At 43.9% G+C, this 25,221-nt stretch overlaps 1 protein-coding gene across 9 annotated transcripts in view; it reads left to right on the top strand.

The window, feature by feature from the left end:
* FYN (FYN proto-oncogene, Src family tyrosine kinase) overlaps window positions 1-16,119 on the top strand; it is a 214,377-nt gene extending 198,258 nt beyond the window's left edge. For all 9 annotated transcript variants that reach the window (XM_016956180.4, XM_063812640.1, XM_054686190.2 and 6 more), the window contains 2 exons: window positions 2,248-2,379; window positions 14,950-16,119. In XM_016956180.4, the coding sequence (XP_016811669.1) occupies window positions 2,248-2,379; window positions 14,950-15,158 (341 nt within the window). In that variant the 3' untranslated portion in view covers window positions 15,159-16,119. The remainder of the gene's footprint in view (window positions 1-2,247; window positions 2,380-14,949) is intronic.
* The last annotated feature ends 9,102 nt before the right edge of the window (window positions 16,120-25,221 follow it).

Raw genomic sequence — 25,221 nt, 5'->3', positions numbered from 1 at the left:
ATCCCTTGGAAAATCTAACATGACAGTATCCAAATTTTAAATAGCCACTTTCAGCAACACACACACCTTCACCAATGTTGAGTGATTCGAAGAAGGGGAAAAACAACTCCTTTGGTTGTCATTTTATTTACAGGATTTGTCTGCACAGTAGAGAAAAATGTTCCATTTACTTCAGAGATGGTCAGAGATTTCCAAGCCATTTGGCTCAAGAGATGGTTTAAATAGGAATGAATGTAGTATACCTTTAATTCTCTGAAGTAAGAGAACTCCAGCTGAGGTTTGGTCCAGAGCAAAGTCTGCTCTCAACATTGAAGAAAATCTATCACATTAATCCCAGTGGCTCAGAGTCCAAACCTGCGTGAACAGAATGCTAAAGGATAGGAAGTGTGAGAAGAATGCTTTGAAAGAAACTTTAAAAACAAAACGACCGACTATTCAGAGAATACCAGGTCTTATGTGGAATCATCTAGCACATAAGGAAAGATATAAATAATTATGCCTGAGAAACATAACTAATTAAAAATAACTCCATGCATAAAAGGAAAACTATAGAATAACTTTTCTGCTCCAGTGTTAATGTGAGATGCCTCATAATGAAATAGTAGGATTTTTTTTTCATTTCATTTCACACAGACACATGAGAGATGGAGAGGAAAATTATATTGCCTGAAAGTGCCAGGGTAGATTTACTAAAGATGTTATCATATGCTGTATTTAAGACAAAAATCTAATTGCCGTAATTTATCATACCTCTGGCTATTAAAACTGTGCCAATTTAAATATTTTAATCATTCGCCACTTTTGTACATAGTGACTTTTTATAGAAGATTCTATGAAACGTTCTGATTTTGTCAGCCTTTGTATGACTTTCAGGAGCTCCTTAAGCAGAATGAACATGCTTTAAGCATGTAATTGTATTTCCATAAGTAATAAAAATTCCTTGTGTTTTTCTTTTAGTTTGTCCAGTAAAATACCTGGAACTGCTTTATAATTGCTGAGCCGAATGTTTGAGAGCACAAGCTGCTGAATCCCTTTTATTTTATTTTATTTATTTATTTTTATTTTATTTTATTTTATTTTTTTCTGAGACGGACTCTTGCTCTGTCACCTAGGCTGGAGTATAATGTCACGATCTCGGCTCACTGCAACCTCTGCCTCCTGGGTTCAAGTGATTCTCCCGCCTCAGCCTCCCAAGTAGCTGGGACTGCAGGCTCGTGCCACCATGCCTGGCTAATTTTTGTATTTTTAGTAGAGACGAGGTTTCACCATGTTGGCCAGGCTGGTCTTGAACTCCTGACCTCAAATGACCGCCCGCCTCTGCCTCGTAAGGTGCTGGGATTACAGGTGTGAGCCACCACACCCGGCCTGAATCCCTTTTAATTCCCTGCACACACATCAAGCTTATAGAAAGCAAGGTGGACCACACCCTTCCTTTTGGTTTAGAGACAGGATTCTTTCAATGATCAAATAAATTTTTGAAAAAAAGGACTCCACTGACTTTGACATGAATTTGCACCTTGGTCTTGAAAAGTCAGAGACTCATAAGACAGTCATGGAGGCAGAACTGCTCTTTAAAAAACAAACATTAAATAGTACTCTTGCTGGGTGGTAGAAGAAAAAGTGGTAAGAAAGTGATCTTACAGTATGGAAGAAAAAACTATCCCAGGAGTAAAGATGGCCGCTACAGGGAGAAAGAATGGAGGAAAAACAGCAAATGTGGAGAGAGAAGGAGCTGGAGGCAGATTCCTTTCCCTGCTGTGGGTGTGGGAGGCCTTTGGGAAATCTAACCCATTTCAGCAGAACACATGGGCAGTATCCAGTTGTCCCCACCCTGGGAGCAGCTCAGTGGTTTAATCAGGTTTTGTGTACCCAGTGAGACCACACTATCTTATATACCCGAGGACTCATGAGAGCAGCATTATGACTAAATCCTATGTATGTTTATTAAAACATAGCATTATTTCAAAGTTAAATATATATATAATTTTCCTAAATCACAAGAAACCAGGGCTTCTTCCCACCTTTATTGAGGTACTAAGGTGCTTTGAGCTGGATTACTTATGGTCACACAGCCAAGACCAGACCCTACATCTTCCCAATCCCAGCCCATTCCTGCTTCACCTCCTTTCTGTCTTCCCCTCTAAACCTGCTCTCAGGAAAGTAGCTTGCCAAGTGCCTTTCCCTCCCACACCCCATGCCCATTGCAGTGCCCTCTGCCTGATGAATAACCAGGTGTTCATTCTGCAGGTGCAAAGTTCCCCATCAAGTGGACGGCCCCCGAGGCAGCCCTGTACGGGAGGTTCACAATCAAGTCTGACGTGTGGTCTTTTGGAATCTTACTCACAGAGCTGGTCACCAAAGGAAGAGTGCCATACCCAGGTAAGAGCAGGGCCTCGCAGACATGGGCCTGAGATTGGAGGCTTTTTTGACACCATTTGGGAAAACTTCATCCACTTTGCTTTCTAAGCCCCATCCTCAGCTTTCTGCTGAGCTTGAGTTTGAAGAACACGGCCAGGTATTCAGCCAGAGAAAAGCAGAACTGGGAGCCACCAGGTATGTAGACAAGCAGCCACCATGAACTGTGTGCCAGGATTAATGTAAGTAGCAGCTGGTCTAAATGCTTCAGTCCCCCTCCAGTTCACAGAATCTCTCCTCTCTCAGTAGGAGTATGTGTCTGTGGTTCCCAGAGCAGAAATGTCACTGGCAGTGCCTCTGCCCAAATGGAGTTTGCAGACATGTCTGGGAAAGAGAAGGAGAAAAGCCCCACTGCTTTTTGATTACACTGTAGCACTGACCCATGGAGTGAGCCTGGCAGGAAGGTGCCAGGACCTGTTCTCTCTGCAGGACCCAGCTCCAGATGGCCAAAGAGAGCAGAGGCACATGCGAAATGCAATTTAGAGCCCACTCACTGCCTGTTGCTGAACAGTCAAAACATGCTATACCAAAGCAAGTATAATGTAAAGAAATTGGAAATTCTTAGACTCTGGAATGTTTCTGGATTATCAGATTTATGCTCTCCAAAGAAACCACGAGTTTGGCTTATCCATGCTTAAATTGATTAACGTCGACAGATGGTGACATAAAGGACACCCATGCCATTTCACCTCCATGCTTTAGTGGTTATAGCACAGGGACGATCTGCTTTTTTGAAATGTTAAGGACATATTTTTCAGTTACTGCTGAGTGAAGAAAGAACATAGCTCCCCCTCATTCCCTGCCTAAGAAAGGAGCTTAAAGAAAAAAAAAAAAAAAAAAAACAAACAGTGATAGAAACGATAGTGAAGATTAATGAGGAATTTAGGTCTCTTGCAAATCCTGGGTTTGTAATCATATCTTTGCAGTCAGAGGAGCCAGCGAAGGCAGATTAATTTGTAATCCCTTTGTTCCTTTTTTATGATTGTTTCTGGTCATCTTCAGAGAACACAGAGAGGGGCACATCAAGATAATCTCGTTCTGGGTTGGTGTAGCCTTGAGACTCCTAGGAGAGCCAGGTTGACATGGAGGCAAAATTGACAAATTCCCAGTCTCTGAAGTGCCGGCACTGGGCATTTAGAGATGCTGGTGTAAGTCAGTTTTATTGATGCTGCAGTGACTGCTGCTCCCGGCATGCACACACGGGCAGACACTCCGGGAATCGCCAACCAGCATAGAAGAAAGGGCCGCCCTGGGGGATGGAGCACAGCGTGGGTATTTCTGAATTGCTTCTCAAGGGGGGAAATGTGCGGGTCTCCGGAGGGCGAAGATGTGAAGGCATCTCTTCTTTATTTATTGTCTGAATTTTGAACTGATTTCTTCCTGATCCCCCCCAGGTTTATAGTCACCCTGTGTGTTAAATGCAACTGGGGAGAAAAGGTTAATGTTGTTTTGCGTTTCTGTGAAGCCTTCCCTTCCAGTAATACAAAGCAGCTTTTTGTTTCTCAGGGTCTCACACAGAAACCAAGACAAAGGGGTGGAGGTGGGGGCCTTGGAGAAGGAAGGCAGGTGCGCGTTTCTGAGGGAGTCTTCTGTCAGGTTTGGTTTCAGCATAAAGAAAATGCCCTCATTTTACCACTTAGACCAGGATTCATTCATTCAGCGTAGCTTCAGTCACTGTGAACTGTGCCAGGCATTTTCCTCTATCGGGGAGATAGTGCAAATAAGACCCTCATACTCTCAACAAGCCTTGATTAGTACCTGCCTCAGGCTAGGCATTGTTAGCACAGTGGGCAAGTAAATAAATGTAGTCCCTATGTTCGTGGATATTACAGTCAGATAGATAAAATATGCATCAAATCCAGGAAGAAACCAGCCTTCTTTATTCCTTGTTTATTATTAGAGGGAGCCATCCTGAAGGGATGGATTACTTGGCTTTACCTACTATGGAGCCTAGATCTTCATTCTGATAATGGGGTCAGGGACACCTGATCCAGGTATCCACACACAGCAGGTCCTGAGAGGGACTCTTCATGCCGAGTCCTGTGAGGATGGCAGAGGAGTTTGAAGTGAGAACTAACTCCAGCGGCTCCTGCAGAGAGAGCTGTGAGCAAGTGCTGGTCTGCAGTGGGCTGTGATAACTGCCTCTAGCTCTGGAGGAGTGCTGGAGAGAGGGGGCTGTGTAGGGAAGGCAAGTAAGCCAGACCTTGGAAGCCAAGTAGGTTTCCTCAAGCCCAGAAGGCGGGAAGAGCATCCCAAGGTCTGGCACGTGGGAAGGCACGTAGGCCTGGGAGGACAGTTCCAGGGACCACAGGATGAATCTGAGAAGATGCCATGTGCAGGGGCACACCTGGAGATGTGACTGGAAGGGTGGCTGAGAGCCTGTGTTGGGGCCTTGCTGGTTGGCAGTGGCAACCAGGGAACCGTGTCCTCATTGGGGGTGTCGTGAGCTGGTCCTCATTCAAAGGAAGCCACAAAAAATTGTTCCCAGGCCTGTTCCTAGCCATGGGTTCTTTCTGGGTTTTGCTTTTTAACATAGCTATAATCCTATTTAATTGGGTTTGTGAATCCAACAGAAAACTCTTCTTGAGGGAGAAGCTTTTACAGAGGGATTCCAATTATAGGATTATTACCCTAACGAAGGATAATAATTCCTAAGGAACAAGAGGTTTCACGAAGCTTCCTTCAGATGTCACTGTGAAGGCAAAGAAGGACCTTCCTCTCTGCATTCTTGCTATTTGTTGGTGTGGCAAGTCAGTCAGTGTGCGCTGAGGGGTCCTTCTCAGCTTCCCACGTTGCGTCTTTGTGCCTGTTGCTGGTACCTCAGGACAGACTCCCAGTCCCGGTCTGTCATGATTTCCATTCTGCATTTTGATGTAGTCATGTCTCATGTCTCAGTTGGCTAGAGTATATTTTGAAGTAATTCTTTTTTGGAGAACAGTAGATGGTCGTACATTTTTCTGAGTCTTCCATACCTGAGAATAGCCTGCTGTTTCCTTGACACATAAGAAAGCTCCTTTGCCTGGTAGGTGAAGATGGAGGTGCGGGAGGAGGGGGTGACATATAAATTGGTTTTATAAAAGCTTTCCAGGCATCTTTGCCCAGCGTGAAAGAAGGTCCAGAAGTGACAATCCCAGAAGGAACTTAGAGTGGAGTATGTGAGGTGTGACCAAATAAAGGGCAAAGCGAGGCAGAGATGTTAGAACATTGGCAAGTTGTGTGAGAGGAGTGGACAAAAAGGAAGGTAAGACGACAATCTCAAACTGAATGAGAACCTGGAAGCCAAAGGAAAAAAAATACTGAAATACGATGCTGAGATTAACAGGGGGGGTGGTAGAGAAAAGTTACATCACCTTACCAGATGAGGAAGGTTGCTTTCGAGATGTGTAACAAGTATGGATGCAGTTCCAAAGAAGAGCTCCATCAGTTCCCCGCTAGCAGCCTGAGCTGAATGCATTCTCTGCATTGCAGTCTAGCTTGCTTTTCTGCAAGCAAGGGTTCAGAAGCTTTCTTTACCTCAAGATTAGAACTGATTTCATACTGATGGACTGTTGTATGTGAGAAATAAAAACACTTAAGTAAAAGCAGTTTTCTGGGGTTGATGCATAAAATCAGAGTTATGCATTTTTACCTGTCATTTCACCTTAATACCTTTCTCAAATCCTTCTTTTCCCCTCTGCTTCCAATTTCTCCCCGCCTCCCCACCACCCACCCACCCACCACTCTATCATTGTTGCCAACAGAGTTAGTATCCTAGAAAACACAGACCTGGTTATCTCACCCTGCTAGTTAAAAATGTCCACGGCTTCCCTTTGCCTTTCAGATAAATCCTAGAAAACGTAATTCTACATAGTTCTTCATAACTCTTTTTCTGCAGTCATTCCACAAATATTTATTGTGCACCTACTATATGCCAGGTACTGTTGCAAGCACCAAGAATACAGCAGTGAAGCAACAGACAAATGCTGCTGCCCTCATAGACTTCCATTCTTCTTTGAGGAGACAAACAATAAACAAAGATAAATAAGCAAAATATATTGAATGTTTGCTGCTGGTAACAGCTAGGGAGAAAAATAAAACAGGGAAGGGGAGAGAGGGGAGAGTGGCAAAGGAGCACCTCACTGGTGAGTAAAAGACCTAATGGAAGCAAGAATCCAGCCAGGTGGGTATCTGGGAGCACAGCCTTCCATCAGGGGAAGGGAGAGTGCAGAGACCCTCCAGAATCAAAGGAGGCCAGCATGGCTGGAGCAGAGGGAGCAGGAGGTCCCAGAGGCCCCAGGGGCAAATCAGATAAGGCCTTTCTAGCTCATGGTTGGAACTTTTGCTTTTACTCTTAGTGAGATGGGAAGTGAGGGGATTTGAGCGGGAGAGTGACATGATTTCTCTCTTGCTGTCTTCCGTCCTTCACACGTTACCAAGACACATCAAGAGATGTCTCTTGAACATGCAAGTCTCTCTTTGTGGCTCCCCTGTCTGCCTCAGAACCCTTCAGAGCCCAACTGAACATCATCTGCTTTGGAAAGCCTTCCCCATGTCCAGACCAAATGGGGTGCTCCTTCTGCTTGCCTCCATGACACCTAGCATATTTCTGTTGGGCCCCCTGTTTGTGTGTCTGTATTTCTCAGCAGCTTCAGAGAAGGGAGTCCCTTTGATGGATTCCCAAGGTCCAGCACAGGGTCCACCCCATAGTAGACTGTCGGTAAGTATAAGCAAATAAATGAGTGAATGAAACAGAAAAAAAACTCACCTATGAGGTTTTTGAAACAAGGTTTTTAAATTTAGCCCATAGCCTGCAAAGCCTTTTAACTGCATTCCATCATCTTCACACATGGATATATATTTTCCTAGCCACGAGGTAGCCTCTGTCCTCAAAGTTCTTCTGGAATCTTGACCCTGTGATCATTTCAAACATCATGTTCCAACACTATTCTAGGCAGAGTGTCCTGGCCATTCTGTGCCCTGGCTCTTAACTGAACACCTGTTTTGTAGATTTGGCAGGACCTGGTAGAACAGGATCACTTTCTTTTTTTTTTTTTTTTTTTTTTTTGAGATGGATGGAATCTTGCTCTGTCACCCAGACGGGAATGCAGTGGCATGATCTCGGTTCACTGCAACCTCTGCCTCCTGGGTTCAAGCGATTCTCCTGCCTCAGCCTCCCAAGAAGCTGGGATTACAGGCACCCGCCACCACGCCCGGCTAATTTTTGCATTTTTAGTAGAGCCAGGGTTTCGCCATGTTGGCCAGGCTGGTCTCAAACTCCTGACCTCAGGTGATCCACTCTCCTTGGCCTCCCAAAGTGCTGGGATTACAGGTGTGAGCCACCGCACCCGGCCAGGAACACTTTCTTAAGCAAACCACACTTATTCATTCATTGGAAGCACTTTCAAATCATTCAACAGGTGACTTTCTTGAATACATCTAGTCGCTTGATAATGACCTGAAGAAATAAGGGAAATTAATGAAACTGGTGGCTTTTTCCTTAAAGGATTCCAAGTGCCACTCTGGTCCTCCCTCTGCCTTAGAGCCCTGAACCGTAGATACGTTTTCCTTTGTGTTCAACATAACAACAGGAGCAGGTTTTTCATGGGAGAAGAAAGGGTTAGGACTCTCCAACCAGGAGGAGACTGGAAAGCTGAATGAAAGCTCTCATCTTAGCCGAGGGTGCGTGTCTCTCCCTGGCTCGTCCACAGTCCCTGGGGTTTTTCCTGCAGCTCATGATGTCCCCTCAGAGAGGGAACCCTGCCTGGAATGCCCAGAGGTCATGCTGTCACCTCCTCTTACAAGATTTCTCTTGGCCAGCATGTCTAGTGAGAGGAGGAGGGAGACCAGGGGAGAATGCGTGTGAAGAGGGTGGCCAAAGAGGGACTTTCGGCCCCCAGTCCTGTGTTCCAGCCCCACGTGCTCCTTGTTCTCAGGGGTGCAGTTCCAGGGCCTTCCTCATGGGCACCCTGCCTCTCTTTTTCACTCCTTTTTTTTTTTTTTTCCCCTGGGACAGAGGAGTTCTCTATGATACTATATTATCAACTTCAAATACAGAAATACCTGTGTATTCAGTTACATGAGTAGCTGTCTTTCTGTGTTTATTAATACAATGGGCTGAATAAAAATAGCTGTCCTGAGGTTATCTGGCAAGATGGGGAAAGAGAAACAAAACAAGTCATTATTGTACCTTCTCAAGATAAGTTCTTTATTCTCATCCACACTCTTCCATCAGCATCTCTCTGCCCAGAATTTTCACAATGATCCTATACTAAAACCTAACTCAGTGTCACGGTTATTAACCAGTATGATAGCAAGGACACATGAGAATCTGTTAATACAAGCACATGGATGGCGCAGGCTCATGCTGAGCAAGCACCATTAACACCCCTCCTCCTTCCCAGCGCCAGCACAGCACTGTTCAACAGACGTGTAAACACCGGGCCTTTTAAGCACAGAAGCAAGGGGAGCCTCAGACCCAAGGCCTTATGCACAACGTTATGTGATTCCCTTTGAACAGAAGGCTCAGTTAGCAAAAGGAATTTGGGTATCTGATAATCTAAACATCATTCCCATTGTTAAAGTGCTTAATTATTCACATGGCACAAAAACCCAGGTTTTGCAACCCATAGTCAAATCCAGATGCAAACATGGACAGGTAACAGTTAAAATCCCTAATTGTACAGATATGGCCCATCTGAGATCCATATTGGGAAGCTGCACAAATGGAAAACTATAAAACACAAACACTCTTCTTTCATAAAAGACATTTTTTCAAATAGCTGAAAGCACAATGAATGTTGAGGTATTTTGTTAACAAATGGAGAAGCCAAGTTCAAGGGAAGTCAAGTCACTTGCTAAAAGATGCAAAGTTAGAAGTCAAGAAGTGACATCTATTTCGGTGCTCTGCCAATGAAAGTGATTTTTATTCCTTCCCTATAGAATCTAAAAGAAGACCAGGTATAGTGGCTCACAGCTGTAATTCCAGTGCTTTGGGAGGCTGAAGCAGGGAGGATCGCTTGAGGCCAGAAGTTCAAGATCAGCCTGGGCAACATAGCAAGATGCTATCTCTACAAAAAAATAAAAATAAAAATAAAAATCAGCCAGGCATGGTGGTGCATACCTATAGTCCTAGCTGCTTGGGAGACTGAAGTGTGAGGAGGATCACTTGAGCCCAGGAGTTCAAGGCTGCAGTGAGCCATGATCATGCCACTGCACTCCAGGCTGGGTGACAGAGCAAGACCTTGTCCCTTAAAAAATTTTTTTTTCAAAGAATCTAAAAGGAAAAAGGGAAGACTACTGAGTTCATGTACAGCTCAAAGAAGTGGAATAGGGAAGTTTAAAAGAAAAGGGAAAAGAAAACACACACACAAGAACAGACACTGTTGGCAACCCTACAGAGTCAGAGTTTGAAAGTGAGAGTTGGAAACTTGACCTCTGAGTTTGCTGGAGGAAGCCAGCAACATGATTTAGAAAGGATAATATAATCATAATGGCAGGAAGTGAGCACAGTCGTCTTGGCTGGAGAATCTCAGTTGCAGTGTTTGGGGCAGACTGACTGGAAATGATGCTATGTCAGGGACCATGTTTGAAAGCCTAAAATCTGAGTTGACAGGAGATGTTCCATGGAGGCTCTGGGAAAGAGGGACTCGAAGGCAGACCCCCACACAGCGGACTAGTAAGGTCTCGCTCTGTCACCCAGGCTGGAGTGCAGTGGCACCATTTCAGCTCACTGCAGCCTCAACCTCCTGGGCTCAAGCAATCTTTCCTCATCAGCCTCCTGAACAGCTGGGACCACAGGTACATGCCACCATGCCCAGCTAATTTTTGTACTTTTTGTACAGACAGGGTTTTAGCATGTTGCCCACGCTGGTCTCGAACTCCTGAGCTCAAGCGGTCTGCCTGCCTCAGCTTCCCGAAGTGCTGGAGGTGTTTTATGGATTGAGTACTGTTCAGTTGTACCCTATGAAAGTGACCCACCACAATGGCCTGTTTTCCTGAGCAATTCTAGAGAGACAGCAGGAGGGACTGGTGGCTCCCGTGAGGCTAGAAGGGCAGAACAGCAGAGGAGGAGAGGGTTGGAACAAAATTGGGCAGTGGCCTCTGTGCTTGCTGGCTCCCCAATCCCAAGCTGCCTCTCTGTGGGAACCAGGGGACATTCATACTGCTCGAACGTGGCTCTTCCCACAGTCAGACACCACTGGCCAGCCGGGATCTCCCCTCCTGTTGAAAAATGCTCTCCCTTGCAGCTCCCACTAGGAAACCTGGAAGGCCAAACTGTTTATGACATTGTTTCCCTAAAATGTGCTCAGACACCATGTTTTATAAAGTTTCTGTCTCTTCTTTCTGTTAAGAAAGGAGAAAAAGGATCCCAGCTACTCAGGAGGCTGAGGCATGAGAATTGCTTGAACCAGGGAGGTGGAGGTTGCAGTGAGCCGAGATCGTGCCACTGCACTCCAGCCTGGGCAACAGAGCGAGACTCTGTCTCAAAAAAAAAAAAAAGGAGAAAAAGGAAAAACATTCCCAGCACTCTTGTCCACCTCCTCAGTTGGAAGTGCAATAAAAAGATTCTTCTGGCTGGGCATGGTGGCTCACACCTGTAATCCCAGCACTTTGGGAGGCTGAGGTGGGCAGATCACTTGAAGCCAAGAATTCAAGACCAGCCTGGCCAACATAGTGAAACCCTGTCTCTACTAAAAATATAAAAAATTAGCCAGGTGTAGTGGCATGCACCTGTAGTCCCAGCTACTCAGGAGGCTGAGGCAGGAGAATTGCTTGAACCTGGGAGGTGGAGGCTGCAGTGAGCCGAGATCACACCACTGCACTCCACCCCGGATGACAGAGCCACGCTTCGTCTCAAAAAAAAATAAAAATAAATAAAAAATAAAAGGATTCTTCTCTCTAGTGTCCCCATGTCTCTCAAGACACTCTTCCCAACTGCCCTGGTGCCCAAACTCGTGTTTATTCCCTTCCTATTCACTATCCTTCACCTCTCAGGTATTAGGTAAAGCCAATGTCTTGGGGAAAAGTGGCTAAAAAGAGGAAATGACAGTTTTCTTTCTAACAAAAATATGAAACCATCTAAGAAGAAAAAAATAAAGTAGACCCATCTTTTTGGTAGTGTGCAGAGTAAAAGCCATTTTTAAAAAATTCTTTAAAAAAACCATGATTTTCAAAATTCATATAGCTGAGAATACTATATTTTAAATACAGGTTGAGTATCCCTAATCCAAAAATATGAAATCCAAAATGCACCAAAATCTGGACCTTCTTGAGCACTGACATAACACGCAAAGGGAATGCTCAACTTACTGGTTGAGCAGCCCTACAATGCAAATATTTCAAAATCCTAAAAAATCTGAAATTTAAAACACTCCTGATCATAAGCATTTCAGAGAAGGGATACTTACCCTGAATTAACACAATCCATTCAATTTAGCTATTGTTTATAAAATAAAAACTAGCCCAAGCCTTGCTGAGTGGGCCTATCTTGATTGCCACAGTTATTGTTGCAGAGGTACATTGTGAAGTTGCCAGGTCTGCAGGTCAGCCCATTGGAGGTCCTGGTTTATGGATGGTTGGAAAAGAGCTAGTCCCATTCCAATTGTCATTGTCAGCCAAGTGCATTGTCGAAATATCCCACTTTCCTGGCAAAGCCCTCATTGGTATGTTTCCACTTGGCCCAGTGCGTGGAATTGTTTTCATATACTCCCCTTGCTTTGAGAGGTCTGGGCAGAAGAAAGCATGAGAAGAAGAGGAGTGGGGAAGAGCGGAGGGGTGCAGACAGGAAAAGGGGGAGAGCGAGAAGGAGCCTGACCATGTGGGTCTGCCAGGACCCTGCATGGGCCAGCTTATGCCCTGTCCCCTGGCTCCGAATGCCCAGGAAACAGACTGCCTCGGGAGACGCTACATGTTGAGGTTCACATCACCAAGTGTGCTGTGTCCGAGGCTTGGACCGAGCACTGGAAAAATGACCCAGTGGCCAATTAAACTTTCCATTGGCAGACATTGGATGAAAACTTTTTTTTTAAGTGAAATCTTTCCATTTGAGTAGTTTGTTTTTTAATGAAATGAAACATGTACTGACATGCGCTCTGTGGAGCAATAGGAGAGTGATTAATTAAACTCTGTGCTGCCATTTTGGAGGGAGGCACTCAGAGCCAGAGTCAAGCATTAGGAGGCGTTTCAGGGGCTGTAACCACACCCAGAAGGATCTGTCAGGCCCTTCTGCCTGTTTCCCCTCAGTTCCTGTGGACTCCTGGCAGGGACAGAGACAAGGGAGATTTCTGCTGGTCCAAGCTCTGTCATTGCTGAAATATGAAACCAAGGACAGTACTAAAAGATGCGGCAAGGCAAATGCTTTGGAGAGTGCCAGTTCTGCTACGTGATTACACACTCTTCCTAATCTTTCTGGGCAATATGTATGAAGAAATAAAAACAGTAAATAGCCTCATAATCAGTTCAGGTTTTGTGGCCAAATGAGGTCAGTTCAGATCAGTTCTGTAGTCAAGTGAGTTACAAAAACTTGATGGTGTTCAGAGCTCGTTGGATTGTGGAATTGTGGAGAAGGAAATGCTGGCCTCTGTCCGCGTTTATCTAGAGCCGGAGGAGGCTGCCTTTCATTGCCGAGCATGCTCCAGTTCCTCCCTTGCTTCCAGCTCCCCGCCCCCATCCCCCATTTTCAGCCATTGGAGGAGGATGTAGGCTAATTAGCCACAGCGCTGCCTCTCCCTCCTCCCATGCAACTGAGGAAGTCGCTGGTAAAGGCATGCATGGCACAGAGGCAGGGACCCTGACTCCTTCACCAAACCTCTCTCCCTAAAATAAGGGGTCGCCCTGACACGTGAATGAGGTTATTTTACAATAATTGCATTGAAGGCCTACTTCAGTACAGCAGAAACAATATATGAATTTTTATTACCTCAAGAAATGATAATGGCAGAGAATAAGAAAGCATCCTGAAAAGGTCTGGAGAGACATGTGACTGACAGGCTGTGGTTGACAGCCAGGAGGAGCCAGGATACACTCAGCTCCACAAGTAACAACACAACCAAGAGGACTGGCAACAGACCCCGAAGTCCGAGTGTTCCCTGCCCAGGGGGACAGGCTGTGCTCTGGCCCAGCGCCTCTGGTTGTGCTGACAAGTTTCTAGCTAACGGGTCGCCACCTCCCCCAGAAGTAAAGGAAGCTCCATGCATATGGTGTGTGCTCCTGCTGGCTGTAGCCCTGGGAAATAGGGGAAGAAATCTTGGTTTCTATATGGCTTGACATCGGGTTCTTGCTCCTGCAAATTAACCGGGTCAGATATTGGGGAGGATTCCAGATGACAGCCTCACTGGCCAGGAAGCAACCAAAGCACAGCACAGCTTGATGGGGAGCTGGCAGAAGGTGATACAATGAAAAAGGGAAGCAAAACTAGAGAATAGTGGCTGGCAGTAGTTGGGAAGAGGTCAGGACACTGGCCACCCCCTAAGCATGGTAGTTCCTGTAGTGTTAAGGCAGCCAGTGTGCAGGAGGCCGCACTCTCTAAGGAGTTAGTGATCTGTCTTATGTTAGTGCTATGCAGCCCAGTGTTTCAACAGCTTCCCAAGAGTCAGAAAAACCTCAAATGATGGATGGCCTGGCTGAAGTCATCAGTAGAGATAGGCCCCGGACATGGTCTATCTCCCCATCAAAGTCACCAAACCTCAGGGCACTGTGGGGTCGCAGGGCCAGACAGTGCCCAGCCACGCTGGCATGATGGCAGATCTCCAACAGTGGGGAACTAAGAGTTTGCCCAGGCATGAAGAAAACGAATTTATGAAGTTCATAAATGGAGTTTATAAATGCTATAAACAAGGGGCAGCATGCTTTCATTCTGTGTGGATTTTTTTTGTCTGCTTTATTCATATATTGTTGTCAGTTTAATTGAAGTATAATCTACACACAATAAAATTCAACAATTTTAAGGATGCAGTTTATTGAGTTTTGACAAACATAAACAGTCACACCACCCCATACATAATATAGAACAGGGGTTGGCAGGTCTGGCTCCCAACCTGTGTTTGTTTTGTACGTTTTTAAAGGGTTGTTAAAAAGAAGAAGACAGGGATCATATGTGACCCGCAAAGCCAAAAATATTTACTGTCTGGCCTTTTACAGGAAAAGTTTGTTGACCCGTTGACCCTGACAGAACATTCCCATCCCACTTGGAGTTCCCTCTGGCCCCTTGGCAGGGATTCCTCCCCTCCCCCAGGCAGCCACTGATCTGCTTTCTATAGATGTAGTTGCGCCTTTTCTAGAATTTCGCATGAATGAAATCATACCGTATGTTGCCTGTTGTGTCTGGCTTCCTTCACTTATCATGTTTTGAGAGTCATTCTGAATTTTTCATGTCTCAGTTCTGCACTCCTTCTTTACTTCTGAGTAGCATGGCAGGGTTTGACTCCTGGGGGGATGGGAGTACTCCGCATGTTTTAGCCACATGCAGACGCAAAGAAGAAGAAAGGGGATCTGCAAGTGCGGCGGTCAGGGCCTGGATCCCCGGGGTGCCCACTCTCACTGCGCTTGTCTTTGCAGGCATGAACAACCGGGAGGTGCTGGAGCAGGTCGAGCGAGGCTACAGGATGCCCTGCCCGCAGGACTGCCCCATCTCTCTGCATGAGCTCATGATCCACTGCTGGAAAAAGGACCCTGAAGAACGCCCCACTTTTGAGTACTTGCAGAGCTTCCTGGAAGACTACTTTACCGCGACAGAGCCCCAGTACCAACCTGGTGAAAACCTGTAAGGCCCGGGTCTGCGGAGAGAGGCCTTGTCCCAGAGGCTGCCCCACCCCTCCCCATTAGCTTTCAATTCCGTAGCCAGCTGCTCCCCAGCAGCGGAACCGCCCAGGATCAGATTGCATGTGACTCTGAAGCTGACGAACTTCCATGGCCCTCATTAATGACACTTGTCCCCAAATCCGAACCTCCTCTGTGAAGCATTCGAGACAGAACCTTGTTATTTCTCAGACTTTGGAAAATGCATTGTATCGATGTTATGTAAAAGGCCAAACCTCTGTTCAGTGTAAATAGTTACTCCAGTGCCAACAATCCTAGTGCTTTCCTTTTTTAAAAATGCAAATCCTATGTGATTTTAACTCTGTCTTCACCTGATTCAACTAAAAAAAAAAAGTATTATTTTCCAAAAGTGGCCTCTTTGTCTAAAACAATAAAATTTTTTTTCATGTTTTAACAAAAACCAATCAGGACAGGTGTTTGTTTTTGTTTTCTTTTTTATAAATATGAATATATATAATATATATGTCCCTGTACATATACAATGTGGGTGCTAATGTGGAGACTGTGGCCGGCCTGAGCCACCAAGCTGCGGGACCCAGAGGGAGGATTTTACTGCAAGTCAGCATCAAAGCACCGGTGTTATTCTGAAAACACCAGTGGCCTCATTTTTGGCTTTTGCAAAGCATGAATTTTTTCATTTGGATTGCACTTTCCTGGTTCATGACTGTACTTGTAGGTGGTTGTTACTTTGACTCTTTTCAGGAACCACCCCCCAAGCTGAATTTACAAGTTCTGTTAGCACTATTTGCTTCAACTTACTGCGATTTGTTCTCAAAACTTAAAAATAAGCAAGCAAATGGCTGATACTACCAAGAGAACTGGAAGATGGATACCACACAAACTTCTTGTATAAAAATATGAATGCTGAAATGTTTCAGACATTTTTAATTTAATAAACCTGTAACCACATTTAAATGATTTAAAACCCATAGCACTGTAGTCATGGCAACCTGCTAAACTTTCTCATGCAACTAAAATTTCTGGGGGAAATGAGGGTGGGGGTTGTACATTTCCCATTGTAAAATAAGTGTTTTAAATGTCCTGTACTGCTAATGAATGACTTTCTATATGTCCAGGAGTTCTCCAGTGGAATAACTATGCACTACTTTACATTTCATGGGGATGCACAAAAACAAAAAAGTATTACATTTTTAGTTGCTGTTTGTACCAACCTTAAATTACATATGTTTAACAACAACAAATCAAAAATCCTATTTCTATTGAGTTTTTAATACTGACTAGCAACTCTGAAGTCTTAATTCCTTTTTTGTTATGATTTGTGAGTTTACATTTTTAAATTGTTTAACTTTCTTAATTTAGTAATTAAAAAGAGAGCATTTTACATTTGAATTTTTTTTTGTTTATTTGTTTAAATCATGGAAGGTACTCGTAGTTCTGTGGCACATCTGTCCCACACCAGATGGTATGGAATCACCTGGTGAATTTAGCCTTTGTGCGATGACTTGCAAATGACAGAAACATTCAGAACATCTGGAGAGTTCTTTTCCCTCTAGAAAGGGTAGGCTCTTGACCAGCTATTTCAGAGGATCATTAAAGCAAAAGTAGGCATACCTTACCATCTGAATTTATCAGACATTTTTTCTAACTGGAATTTACTGTGTCCTGCTTGTAGGAGAAATAGACAATCACAAGAAGAATCTTTCTTGTCCTGGAGTCAGTATATTTATTTCCAAATGTCCCCCTACTTCTGTAATGAAGGAGCTAACGGAGCGACAACCTGGTGTGGTAGGAAGGGCAGTGGGTGGACGCAGGCTACCTGTCCACGCCTGGCTCTGTGATCATTCAGCTTCAGGACCCTGAGCCACCTCCTGGCATCTGTCATTTTCAGGGCCTGTCTGTAGAACTGAAGGGGTTACATGAGATTCACTCCTTAGATCTCTACAGCTCTAAGATCCTGTAATTCTAAGATCACTGATGCCATGCGGGGTCATACAAAGAGGATGGTTTTCTTTGTTGAAATAACCTTTACATTTAGGGAGGGCTTCCAACATTAAAAAAAAAAAAAAGATGAAACAGGTTTTCTGATTAATCAAAACTTTATGGTATTGTTTTTAGCATTAATAGACTTGCTAAACTGATAAAATTTATTTATTTATTTATTTTTGAGACAGAGTCTCTGTCACCGAGGCTGGAGTGCAGTGGTGCCATCTCGGCTCACTGCAACCTCTGCCTCCCGGGTTCAAGGGATTCTCCTGCCTCGGCCTCCTGAGTAGCTGGGATTACAGGTGTGCGCCATCATGCCTGGCTAATATTTGTATTTTTAGTAGAGAGAGGGTTTCACCATGTTGATCAGGCTGGTCTCGAACTCCTGACCTCATGATCCGCCCGCCTTGGCCTCCCAAAGTGCTAGGATTACAGGCATAAGCCACAGCGCCCAGCTGATAAAATTTTAAAGATCTTATACATATATTATTATCACATTATTAGGTAGTTGATTAACATATTCTATATCTTTTTCAAGATAACTTTGCTTTTAATCCTCACACCCCACTAAGTTGGATAATTTGCAAATATTTCTGGAGGATTTTTATGTTCTGATTCATTCAAAACAATCTGGAAAAAAAAGAACCTGTTTTAAATAGAAATTATTTTTAAAAAAAAAAGTCTCTTCAAACCAAAGTATAGCCTTTAATTTATCAGTTGAGTTCATGGTGGATTGTCTTATATGAAAGAAAGCTAAGGACTTGGGTCACCTCAAGGGCACTCTTAGGAAACAGCGTGCTGTAGAGTGAGGTTGCAGAGTGAAAGTAAGAGAACATCTGTAAATACAAAGAAGTCAAAGACTTCCAGGTTTTTTCTTCCAAGAGGCAAATGTGCTTTTAAGAGATATTCCTGAGGTAGACCATTCCAGAGAGTCCCCACACCTCCCAAGAAGCCTCTCTTCCTCATAAGTTGTACAAGCTTAGGGTGAGGAAATGGAATTTGCTGACCAGAAACTTCTCCTGTTAAGAAAGAAAAGTATCGCCTTAATGTCAGGGTGATGGTGAGTAATTTTTTGTCTTCAGTAACCTGGCAGTGAATAAGTATTTGCTTTGTTGCCTTAGGAAAGCTGGCATCTAGCCCTCCTCTGCTGGAAAGGGAGCCTTCCTAATAAACTATTACTTTTTACTTTTTTTTTAAGACAGGGTCTTGCTCTGTTGCCCAGGCTGGAGTGTAGTAGTGCAAACACGGTTCACTGCAGCCTCAACCTCCCAGCCTCAAGCGAGCGATCCTCCCAACCACACTAGCTAATTTTTATCATGATTATTTTTTGTAGAGATAGGGCCTTGCCATGTTGCCGCAAGCTGGTCTTGAACTCCTGAGTTCAAGCAATCCTCCTGCCTTGGCCTCCCAAAGTGTTGGGATTACAGATGTGAGCCACTGGGCCAACCTCTTTTTACTTCTTAAAAATCAAACAACGGGCCAGATGCAGTGGCTCATGCCTATAATCCCAGGACTTTGGGAGGCCAAGGCGGGTGGATCACGAGGTCAAGAGATCAAGACCATCCCGGCCAACATAGTGAAACCCTGCCTCTACTAAAAATACAAAAATTATCCGGGCGTAGTGGCATGCGCCTGTAATCCCAGCTACTTGGGAGGCTGAGGCAGGAGAATCACTTGAATCCAGGAGGCAGAAGTTGCAATGAGCCAAGATCGCGCCACTGCACTCCAGCCTGGCGACAGAGCGAGACTCTCAAAAAAAAAAAAAAAAAAAAAAATCAAATAAACCTATCGGAGAAGACCATTTGCAAAGTTCAGACATTGTAAACTGCGAGTAAAGGATTTCTGTTCACTCCATTCTCTGTAGCTCCTGATCTCCTCTGATGATCAGTTCACAGGCTGGGAGGATTAGAAAGCCTAGGAGACAGAGGGTCCCATGCTTTAGAACATCAGGGTAGATAAAGACAAATGATGCATTTGGCTCTGCCGTAGTCGTGACACAGAAAGATGTATGGGGAACCAGGCATTTCCGTGAGAAAAGTTAAGAGTGTATATAATCCCTCAAACACAACCACACTGTTGAAGATTTCCTTACAAGCACCAGAAGGTGTTTATCTGCTTTGAGAAAGATAGGAATCCTCCTGTGGCTAAGTGTTGGCACCAGAGGATTTTATAGTAGCATTAGTGTGGCAAAATGTTTGGCACCAGAGGATTTTATAGTAGCATTAGTGTGGCAAAATGTTATCTGCAATTTCCCCGGGAGTCTTAAGAATGTATACTATATTAATTGGAATGGTTCTTTCATGAATCTTGAAAGAGTATGGTTTTCAACAACAGGCAGAAGAGAATTGTACTAAAGCCCACAGCAAAAGGGATGTCATCTGTTCATTAGTCATGACTCAGGACAAAGAATGTCACATGATAGGCATTTCCTAATAAGTTGCATTGGAATAAAATGATCTTTGGTCAGTTTGTTCCTGAAAGGTATTTTAATAGGTTTAAATGACTTTTGTTGACCTTCCTACCACTATATATTATACAATACTGTTGGAATTCAATTATGCTGTCAAAAATATTTGTTAGAAGGGAGGGAGGAGACTGGTTTTGGTTTGGAGGCAGGGGAAGGAAGCTTAAACACATTTTTATTCTAAAAATGATACAGGGGGGTATAGATTACTAAAGCAATTGCCAAATTTTAAATATATTTTTTATCTCAAAAATAGTTGATAACTACAGAGAAGAAAATAATGAAAAATAGTACCTTTACTGTATTTGAAATATCAAATAGACATTCATAATTTATGTACACCTATGTTCCCAGAAAATTCTCATACATAATAAACTCCTAAATCATACCTCATTCTTTCCCAACATGCAAACTATTCAGAATCCTATGGAGGGACAAATATACCTTTATTTTAAAAGTTAATTCTGAGCACTGAAAATAAAAATAAATGGTTTTCCAGTGTTGCAGGGACCATTCTAACAAAACGTAACCAGTGACAAACGACGGCTTCCTCAACAGCCAGAACACTGTGCTCCTCTCCATACGGCTTACTACTCTCTAATAACCTGTTTAATGCCACCAATGTGTTTAATACTGCTCTCCTCTAATGTGTTTGCCCTGCCAGACTGTGAGCCCGAGAACAGAAACTTCCTGATTGGTTCACCATTATTCTCCCTGCACCTAGAACAGTGATGAGCTTCTGGCAGATGCTGGCTGGACTGATGGATGGACTGTTAGGTGGATGAGGCCCACTGTCCAGTGGGGCCAGTGGTTTACCTTCGAATGACACATCTACCTAAGAACCTGCTAAGCACATGGGACTGACTGCATACTGCCCACAGTGCTAGCCCTGAGCATTATGAATGTGTGGCTACCAGTGTTCCAGATATGATTGAAGTCCCAATCTATAGCCTGAAGTGAACACCCTTGATACTTCCCAACTCTTTCCCCAGAACTGTCACAATGCCAGTGAGGATAAACTTGTACCTCTTGGAACCTGAGAGACAGCATGAAGTAAATGGCACCAAGTGATACATACTCTTATTTTGATTCCATTTGGTTTTGAGATGGGGTCTCACTATGTTGCCCAGGCTGGATTCAAATTCCTGGGCTCAAGCAATCCTCCCACTTCAGTCTCCCAAGTAGCTGGGACTATAGACATGTGCCACCACCCCTGGCCACAGTCTTTGTTTTTTGGGGGTGCGGGGAGGCAACAGGGTCTCACTCTGTTATCCAGGCTAAAGTGCGATGGTGTGATCATGGCTTACTGCAGCATCGACATTTTGGGCTCAAGGCATCCTCCCACCCCAGGCTCCCAAGTAGCTGGGACTGCAGGTGCATGCTACCACATTCGGCTACATTTTTTTTTTTTTTTTTTTTTGTAGAGACAAGGTCTTACTATGTTGCCCACGCTGTAGCCTTAGGTAAAGTGCCTTCAAAGGCTTGTTTTAGCTTTGTCGTTTTATGAAAAGTTGATATTCTACTCCCTAAGATATCCATCTTTGTCTTCAGATAAAAATTACTTTCCCAAGTCATCAAGTTGTGCCATGTTACCCAGCCTGTGGCTTGTAGTGTCCCTGACACACCCTTGCATAACGCAGGGAGCCCCTGTGCCCTGTGTGAGAAGCACAGCATGAAGATGTTGTCCATAATATTGTACATGGAAAAGGTAACGTTAGCCCCCATTAATGTGGATTCTCTCATCTAATTTTCTCTTTTCACCCAGCAAAGTGCCCGGTGACTGAGAATGAGACAGAAGATGAGGGTGTTTGAGGATGAGAAGGAAGAGGAAAGTCATCAGAGCCACCTGGAAGTAGAGGTCTGGTCAGGTTGGCCTGCTTAACCAAGATGGCAGCCAGGGGAGTAGGAAGGATGAAGACATTGCACACATTTGGAGGAAGAAACCAAAGCTGGCATGAGAGGAGTCCTTTCCAGGGTGGATATGACTGTAGATGGGTGTAAAGACTTACCATTCACTCCTCCAAACTTTCGTTGTATACTTATTATGGGCTAGGCCCTGGGCCTAGCCCCAGAAATTCAAAGACAGACAATTAATATCTACAGTCTAGTAAGGATAAAGACCCATAAAAATCGTTGCAATAAGCTCTCTTAGATGGAAGCACAGTTGTTAGCAAAGTAGTAACATCTAGCTCAGAATGGGGGAGGTACAGCGGAGGCTTCCTGGAAGAGGTGCTACCTGAACTCTCTTAAAGACAAATGGAAGTAGGTTACATAGTGTTTAGTGGGGCCTGGTGCTCCTTGCCTTTGGATTTGTTTCCTTCTGATTTCTAGCCCCCATTAGGGGTTACCTCATGCTTTCAATACGGAAGACATCAACAAATGGGTCTCAATGAAGAAAAACCAAAAGTACACACACACAAGCATCTCAATCACTGTCTCTCTGTTTCTCTCCTCTCTCTCTCTCTGTCTCTCTCTCTCCTCTCCCGCCACCCCATTAACAGTATATAGGTACACCATTTATTCTGATTAGTGGCCACTAAATAGAAGGGGTGGTAGATAATAGCATTCAAGGATGGAGGAAGGTTTTAGCAAGTTGTTGGCTCCAGTGTCTCGATTAGGATATGGTCTGAAATATATTCATATTCATATTCTCATAAAGTATGAGAATAAAAGAATTGCTAGAAAGAAGCTTGGAATAATAATAACTCTTCACTACCTCTCTGAATAACAGCTAGTGGGAGGCTTTCTCCTATTTACAAATCCATTGTCATTCTTCCACTTACTAGCCAGGCTGTTTCGCTTGAATCATCGTGCAATATGTACATTCATGATGGAAGGTATATACTAGCAGTTGCATGGTGTTCTGGTTGTTTTGTTCTGGGTAGTTTTCCTTTAGTTAATTATCAAGTGCTTACTATGTAATAATCAATGAGTAGCTAATTGGAAGCAAGAGAGAATGAAATGGGTATTATTCAGATAGTGTTTTTAATGAAAAGCATAGACGTAGTACTGTGGGGAAATATCACTAAAGAGCAAGAGATTTCATCTGTGTGTGTGTGTGTGTGTGTGTGTGTGTGTGTGTTTACAAAAGGATTCATTTAAGCCACTCATAAACTAAATCCAGGTATGTGAATCTTTTCATTTTTTTTAGACTCCTCCCAATGGGTAAACATTGGAAGACACCAGGAGGGAAGCCAAGCCTCTAGAGATTGCTCAGGAACCCAAACCACCCCAAATGGAGCCGGAAGGTCTGTCAATTCCCAGAGAGGGAGGAAATGGTAAGCAAATGGCAGCAGTTGCTTAGAAAATTAGGGAATGAATAACAATGCTTTCTGGTAAATTAACCATATTACATTGTGCAGGGGAAAGCGATAGGAAAACCCTGTTAAAAATTGAATAATAATTTGCCCACATCATTTATGCAAAATGCATAATTTTCCTGCTTCAGTGGACTTTCGTTTGATTTAAAAGATGAGCAGCTCTAGGACTATTCACCAAAGCATAATTTGTAAGATAATTGGGAAGGGGAAGAGAAATCAGACTGTAATCAGCACAATCTTTCGTAAGTCACTTCACCTTCCTCCTCTCACCTGCAAATTTTGGAAAATATTTGTTTACCCTTTCCTGAAGTTCTCTAAATGGAAGTGCAAAGCATTAATCATTGTCATTGCTACCACTAAACCATGACCTCACCATGAGAGGGGAAAGCCATGTTTCATTCTATTCAGTATTTTTCTGCTCTAATTCAAAAAGTACTTGTTCTGAATAGTGGGGAAAAAAATGGAAATGTAGCAAAGCTATAGTTAAAACAACAAGCCGAGAACAAAAGCAACACGCATGCAGGCAGAGGAGACCTTGGAAGATACACAGATAAAACAAAAAGCTGTGCTTGGCTGGGATTCTGTTTCAGAATCAAATGCAAAATGGAGAATATTGTTCCAACTGTAAAGGTTTTGCAATCTACAATCAGTCAGAATGAAAAGATATCATGTAATCCACCTTAACAGTCAGAAGCTGCACTATTGCTGTGAATTATGATATTTGTTCATGACTAATGTAGATTTTCAGACCCAGAATGGTTGAAGGTGGGCAGGAATTTGTAGGTATACCAGATACCCTTCACTTCAACAGGGCACACCCAAGTCAGCTGATGTTTATATCTCTTCCTCTCCTCCTTTTCCCTCCTCCTCACCCCTTGCTCCCCAATCTCATTAGAATCATGAAATTTTTACTTATATATTCATTAATTCTCTTCATCCCCATCTCTCCACAAAAGATCATTATCTACTTATTAAATTCAGCCCTTACACAGTGTCTCATGCCTGTAATCTCAGCTATTCGGAAGGATGAGGCAGGAGGATTGCTTAAGGTCAGGAGTTCGAGAACAGCCTGGGCAACATAGCCAGATGTCGTCTCTAAAAAAATTAAAATTAAAAATTTAATAGGGCACGGTGGCACACGCCTATTGTTCCAGCTACTCAGGAGGCTGAGGTGAGAGGGGATCACTTGAGCCCTGGAGATCAAGGCTGCAGTGAGCTGTGATTGTGCCACTGCACTCCAGCCTGGGCAATAAAGCAAGACCCTGTCTCTGAAAAAAAAAAATTTTTTTTTTAAATAAATTCAGCCCTTAGAGTTCTACCTTTCAGGGCAAACCTATTTCCTTTGTTGGACTAATTCCTGTCTCTTCTACAAACTTGCTGGTCCCAAAACGCTGAACTTCGAACCCCACAAATCTCAACACTTCTTATCTGTTGGGTGCCCATTCTGGTTAAGCAAAAGGACCTTCCCTAATCCTAATACTTGTCCCCACTCTTTCCATCTCTATCCCCAACCACTGCTACTGGCTGAAGATTTATTAGATACTAGTTTTGTACCTATGCCTCCTGCCACTTGCTGTAAATCGCCTTTATGCAAATCGAAAAAGCTACCCTGCCTCAAGACACTTTGCTGCCATCTGCCAGGAAATTGTTGTAATAAATATGCAAAAGGATAATGACTAGAATGTGAATGGTGCCCCCTAGAATTGTGCAGTACGCAACTGGCACAACTATATGTGACAACCCTGTTGTTTGAAATCACCTGAACTCTCCTGGAACCCTGTGTAAAAATCACAACCACCATAGGTCAGTTTTGCCTTTTCATGACAGTTTGCCATTTCAAAATCTAAATCTTCCACCATGATCAGAAATTGCTGAGGGGCAGTTTCTAGGAGAGACAGAGTCCCCATGCAGCAGTACCTATAAGATTATAGGGCTCTTCCAGCATTCAGCCCAAGCTTTGACCTGCTACCTGGGCAGATACAACCCAAACCATACTTGGTTGATTTTCGGGAAGCACCCAAGTTAGAAAGCTGGTAAGGCTGAATGTTGGGGTGCAGGGGGAGGTAGACCTAGCTTACATTCAGGTCAGCCATTACCCATCTCTGGCTTTGGCGGCTTCATTTCTTGTTGATTGCCCCATCTGTTCTCCTCCCTCCTTCCCATTCAGCACAACCTGCACGTACTGGTGATCTCTCACTACATAACAAACCACTCCAAAACTTAGCGGCAGAAATAGAAACAGTCATTTATTTTGATCACGAGTCTGCAATCTGAGCAGGACTC

Source organism: Pan troglodytes, chromosome 5 (assembly GCF_028858775.2).
Source record: "Pan troglodytes isolate AG18354 chromosome 5, NHGRI_mPanTro3-v2.0_pri, whole genome shotgun sequence".
Lineage (NCBI taxonomy): Eukaryota > Metazoa > Chordata > Mammalia > Primates > Hominidae > Pan > Pan troglodytes.
This window is presented reverse-complemented; position numbering and strand designations above follow the sequence as displayed.